At 37.1% G+C, this 5,418-nt stretch overlaps 2 protein-coding genes across 2 annotated transcripts in view; one reads left to right on the top strand and one right to left on the bottom strand.

Moving 5' to 3' along the window:
* LOC106521717 (solute carrier family 2, facilitated glucose transporter member 11) overlaps window positions 1-402 on the bottom strand; it is an 8,151-nt gene extending 7,749 nt beyond the window's left edge. The window contains exon 1 of the mRNA XM_014014405.1: window positions 181-402. Within this exon, the coding sequence (XP_013869859.1) occupies window positions 181-198 (18 nt within the window). The 5' untranslated portion in view covers window positions 199-402. The remainder of the gene's footprint in view (window positions 1-180) is intronic.
* Window positions 403-1,880: 1,478 nt separating this feature from the next.
* Window positions 1,881-5,418, top strand: part of si:dkey-98f17.5 (uncharacterized) — a 10,233-nt gene continuing 6,695 nt past the window's right edge. Inside the window, exons 1-4 of the mRNA XM_014014403.1 lie at window positions 1,881-2,049; window positions 3,455-3,566; window positions 4,104-4,197; window positions 4,516-4,570. Of these exons, the coding sequence (XP_013869857.1) occupies window positions 1,938-2,049; window positions 3,455-3,566; window positions 4,104-4,197; window positions 4,516-4,570 (373 nt within the window). The 5' untranslated portion in view covers window positions 1,881-1,937. The remainder of the gene's footprint in view (window positions 2,050-3,454; window positions 3,567-4,103; window positions 4,198-4,515; window positions 4,571-5,418) is intronic.

Genomic DNA, 5,418 nt, shown 5'->3' with positions numbered 1-5,418 from the left:
ACACACACACACACACACACACACACACACACACACACACACACACACAAAGAAAGAAACATGCAAATGTATTGTTGCATAACTACATTTGACTAACTTCCTTTGTTACAGAGAAAATCCATATGCAAAGAATTCTAGATGATGAACCAAACCTAAAGCGGATGTCGTTGTGAAACTCACCTCCTTCTTTGATTCCATTGATCTTTTCTTTAAATTAATTTCTAAAGAAGCAGTAAAACGGGGTTTGAATAAGCCKGTAGTCGCAAGTCCAGCACCTCATTTGGAGTCTGTCAGTTGTTGTAAGGTGCAGCACATGACCTCAGCTTCAGGGTGAGCAGGATGGAGGGGGGAGTTGTTAACACCCCCCAACCACACACACACACACACATACACACAATCACCCAACACATTCCTTTGCTGAGCTTGAAAAAAAAAAAAAAAAAAAAAAAAAAAAAATCAACCTTGCTGACACAAACACAAAAAATATCCAACTTTTCCACAGTACATGCTACACTGGTGGCGTGATTCATTTCATTCTAAAAACAGGATGATTGTGTTACAARGTGCCAAAGAGAAAAGAATGAGCTCTAATTTGAAGAATCTGGACATACAGTTTGACCATGCTCTATTACAGCGTACAAAACCTGAAAATAGAAGATGTTTACAATTTGTGTAATATAAAGAAAAACTCTGTTCTGAGCTGTTCATCCCAATATTTCCCACTCTAACAAAATTAAAATATCTTAAGTTTTTTAAGATGAAAAATTACTCGAGTTTATCCCAAGCTAAGTAAGTAAGTCACAAAAAACAGAGAAATATTGACCAAAAATAACCACTTCAGATCTTTCAGGTTTCCATTTAKTGACATTAAACAGAGATTCCACCTAATACAAACACAGCTTTGCCTGAGAACAATAAGCTCCTTATAAAAGAAAAAGTATGGCAGTGAATAAAACTGTTTCGTGCTGAACAACCAAACTATCTATTTTTTCCYTCAGTTTGGTTATTCCCATTGAAAAGAGTCTTTAAAGTAAAGTCAGAAGATAAGTCAGCACATGTTTCTGTTTTTATAATGCAGTTTGAATTTTACTGCAGTTAGCAGCTAGTAATACTGCAAAACAGTATAGGCCTACTGGTGAGAMGTAAAATCATGAAGTGTGATGGTACAGCTCAAAATCTAAACARTTAAAATCAATGGTAAATATATGGTAAAAAATATAAGTATTAAGAAGTCTAAAAATTTCCCCAGATTTTGTACAAATAACTCTGTTTTTGAAGCTAGATGTGTGCTCAATCTGTAATWTTTTGTAGACATATCAGGTTGTTTCTTTGTCTTAAGTTTAGTTTTGTAAACTAACACTGATAGCATATATTTATAGAGGATTTTTCYCCTCTTTAGAAGCCTAAAACAGCGGACCTTCTGCGACCATGGATTTGTTTACATCTTGCAGTAAATGGCACCTGATGTTTTTTAATGGAAAAAAAATACAAATACAAATACAAAGGCATGTTACATAAAATATGTCACAAAGTATTCTATGGAGATAGGATTCTATAATAAATACATTTAGTACAAAGAAAACCCACATTGTGATAAATTAAATGTATTCATTGACTCACATACAGCATCTATGTGTTCACAGATTGTTTTGTTTAAACTCTTGGTGGATAGATATAATTTGATTTCCTAAACCAAAGCTGAAAAAGATYAAGATGATGAAAATTTACATTTGTGAATATGAAATTTGTCAAATACTGCATGGTGGTACCACAAATCTGAGGTCCAGCACCAAAGAGCCGATCAGGATCAACATTCCATCAGGGGGCGCTGTTTCCACACGGAACGGGAGCACCGTGTGTGTGCAACCCCAAAATCCTTCCCCCCGGTTGATTGGAAACAGCGAAGTGACGATTGGTTGGTAACTGTGTGGTTCATAATGTCGGGCAGAAAGCCCCGGTCTGTGGCGAACCCTCTGGAGTCTGCAATCACCACACCGAGTGAGAGGATACTGAGGGAATGTCACAATCTCTATGTCGACAGCGAAAACGGTAAATAATCTATAATCTGGATTACAGCGGAGCAGAAACAAACAACAGCGCGGTTATTGTTTCATGATTTTAGCTGCTCTCCGTCCTGCTGAGGCTTGGAGTGTGAAGGTACAAATGAACGSAGCTTGTTGTGCTTGTAAAGTCGTCTGCAGCAGCTGCTGTCAGTGTCAAACACATGACACCGGCCGGGTCCAGAAACGGTTCTGTCTGTGCAGCTGAGCAGGGCAGCGCCCGGTTCCGACTACACAAGCGCGGGCACGACGAATGTCAATGTCAAACACTGTCAACTTAAACAGGTTTCTGCAGATACACTGTGTTCTCAACAATAATCCTGTTGTACAACACGGTTCTGATCACTGCAAAGCCTCTTTATTAATCATTCTTATTTTTAAAAAAAATGTTTGAATTAAAACTATAAAAAAATAAACCAGTTACCTGAACAGAAAAGACAAAAACAAAATGAAAAATAAAAGTTGGGTAAGTTCAGTCCACTGCAATCACTGTTGCCTTTAATATGGAACTCCATACTATACCACTTAAAAAAAACCCTTGTCATGCCTGTGAGTATTTAACCAATGATTATCAAGCAGGACAATGAAGATAAAGCCGCACAACCTGCTTACTGTAGCAAAAAGTTAGGTATTTCTTATATTTGAGTTAAATAGAAAACACATTGTGGTGGTGGTGTGTGTGTGTGTGTGGGGGGGGGGGGGTATCGGTTGAACCGAAGAGTATGGAGTTCCATTTGTGCCAAAAATATGGTTTTGCCCCTTAGTCCATGTTCTTAAACCTTGTGTTGACACATAACATTGTTTTGTCTATACAACTAAACAAATGTTCCAAAACCATGTTTATAAGTCATTCACTTAGTCTTCACGTCATGTTGTTAGACCAGAGGTTCTCAAACTGGGGACCCAGGACCCTCAGGGGTCCGCGAGACGTTTTTTTGGGGGTCCTCAAAATATTTCAATAAATTGTTAATTTGGTTTTTATTTTTGAAAAATGCACATGGGGAATAATGCACTAGTAAAACAAACATACCAAACCAAACAAAAAATAATATTACCATGGCATTTAGAGGTTAAAATAACAGTAAATTATTTTTGCATTATACAGCATGGGGTTTATGAGGGGGTCCCTGGAAATGTTTCACCTTTGTAAGGGGTCCCTAGTCCCAAAACATTTGAGAGCCCCTGTGTTAGACTATGTTGTTGAATATGTTGCCATTTTACACGTAGTGTTACCTGCATTATGTAACAATACAGTTACATAATACAGTTATTAGACAAACAAAGAGGCTTCATCTGTGTGTAAAGTAGAATCAGCASAGTATGATTTTGTAAATGTAGCATAATTCTGCTTGTTTATGTATTTATTATTATATGGAACCTGTTTGTGTTTTCAGGCTTGGTCCAAATTGCCAGCTGCCTTGGAGTCCGGCTTCTGCCWCCGAGGAAGAAGATTATTGTGATGATAATGGGTAACCACTCTGCAGGAAAGAGCTCCTTCATTAACTGGTAACGCATCTTTKTTCATCAGTGTGTGTCCAAAATATAACCTCGCCACTTACCTTCTAAAAAGCTTATTCTTTTTATTTTATTTTTGTATTAATCTTAAGWATTTAAAATGTTACATTTTATTTATAGAGTTCAAATAGAAAAGTTCAACCAACAAATAATCTAGTTTTAAATTCTCCTTAATATAATCAAATCCAAAATACAAACTTTTAATGTTTACTGCAGACGATCAGTGATGTTTGTTACTCCAGTAAAGATATAACCACTTTAATGCTGATTGTTTGATTTAATCCATACAGGGTTTTTTTTTTAAACATGACCTTTATTTCTTATATCTGCATAATAATTTACGAAGGTGGCACTTGCCCGAACAGCAGTCAGGAAGATCTGTCTGCTAAGCAAAATAATGACGGTCCCTTTTCCTGTTAGATGACAGCTGGTATCAAAAATCAAGTGTTTAAAGCATTGAATACATACGGWCTAAAGCGTTTGGACTAAACACTAWATCATTTTCTGCTACATCCATGCTTCATGTAGGTACGTTGAAGAGCACATTCAAAAAACAGGCGTGGCCATTGAAACCCAGGGCTTTACCTTCATCACCAGTGGACGCAAGAGAGAATCACTGACGGTAAGAACCGGACGATGCGTTTGGTTTCTGAGCAGGTCATTAAAGTTGTTGAAGCAGTGTGGAGAATGTTGTACGGGGGAGAACACCAGCCTCCATCCTATCACTTCCTTTATGCTGCTGTAGTGAAGATGATGAATATAAATAATAAATTTGCAGTGCAGGACTGCAGARTGGTTAAAGCGGTGCGCTCGGCTGCAGCAGAGAAGCTGCTTTTATCCCAAGAGGAAAGAACCAAGAGGAGAACTCTGCTGTAGAGATGAGATTAGAGTTTGTCTCATTTGGTTCTTTTTCTCACGTGAGTTTTGAACTGCTTCACAGGGAAATGCGACTCTGCATCTCTATCCTCACTTTCGACAGCTCCTCGACTTTAAAGGTAGGATGTTTTCCCCTTCATTTATCTGAGAAACGTGGTGACGTTGTTGCAGAGAGAAAAGAACAATGTTCACTCTTTGTTATCCAAGTAATTATTTAAGTTTGTCGAAAAACATTACATATTCATTTAGTGTCTGGATGTAACTCCATGGGGTCAGATAATGGTTTTAATTCCTAATAGTTTAATAAAACATTGTAGAACCAGCTTTACATGCAGATCTGAAGTGAAAATAAACTAAATATGTGTCATTTATTAATTTTATATTACAAAGGATCATTACAGGGTGCACAATGTGAAAAATTAATAAAATTAGTCTCATTGTTTTATTCATCAAGRGAAGTGTATCTGATTGTGCTTTTTGGTGTTTTGGTTACTTTTTTTGTTTCATTAATAAAAAAATCAAAGGATTGAAAAGATGAAAGGGAGTAAAATCCAGGATTAGTTTATATAAGAAAAAAAGAGAAAAATGGCTCTGCAGTCCTTTTACCCGCTCTATTCATGTTAAAAATGTAATGTTTTCTTTTTATAGAAAAATAATTAAAAGCACCGTTTGATCACCATAAATCCTCATTTTTCTGTTTGAAACCTTGAGGGTGTTTTTTTTTCTACTCATCACAAGTCAGTTTGTTTTGTGATTGCACATTTAGTTAGGCTGCGATGACTCAACATAGAACACGCAAGTGTTCATTTCTTTTCTATATAAAACAGAAAAGTGCGAGTGGACACTTTCTGGTCGTAGCACAGCGTCTGGGTGTGTCTGCCGCCTGCCTGAGTGTGTGTGTGTTTATGTGTGTGTGTGTGTGTGTGTGTGTGTGTGTGTGTGTGTGTGTGTGTGTGTGTGTGTGTGT

This window comes from Austrofundulus limnaeus, unplaced genomic scaffold (genome assembly GCF_001266775.1).
Source record: "Austrofundulus limnaeus strain Quisiro unplaced genomic scaffold, Austrofundulus_limnaeus-1.0 Scaffold114, whole genome shotgun sequence".
Taxonomy (NCBI): Eukaryota; Metazoa; Chordata; class Actinopteri; order Cyprinodontiformes; family Rivulidae; genus Austrofundulus; species Austrofundulus limnaeus.
The sequence above is the reverse complement of the archived record's forward strand: the minus strand, read 5'-3'. Positions and strand labels throughout refer to the sequence as shown.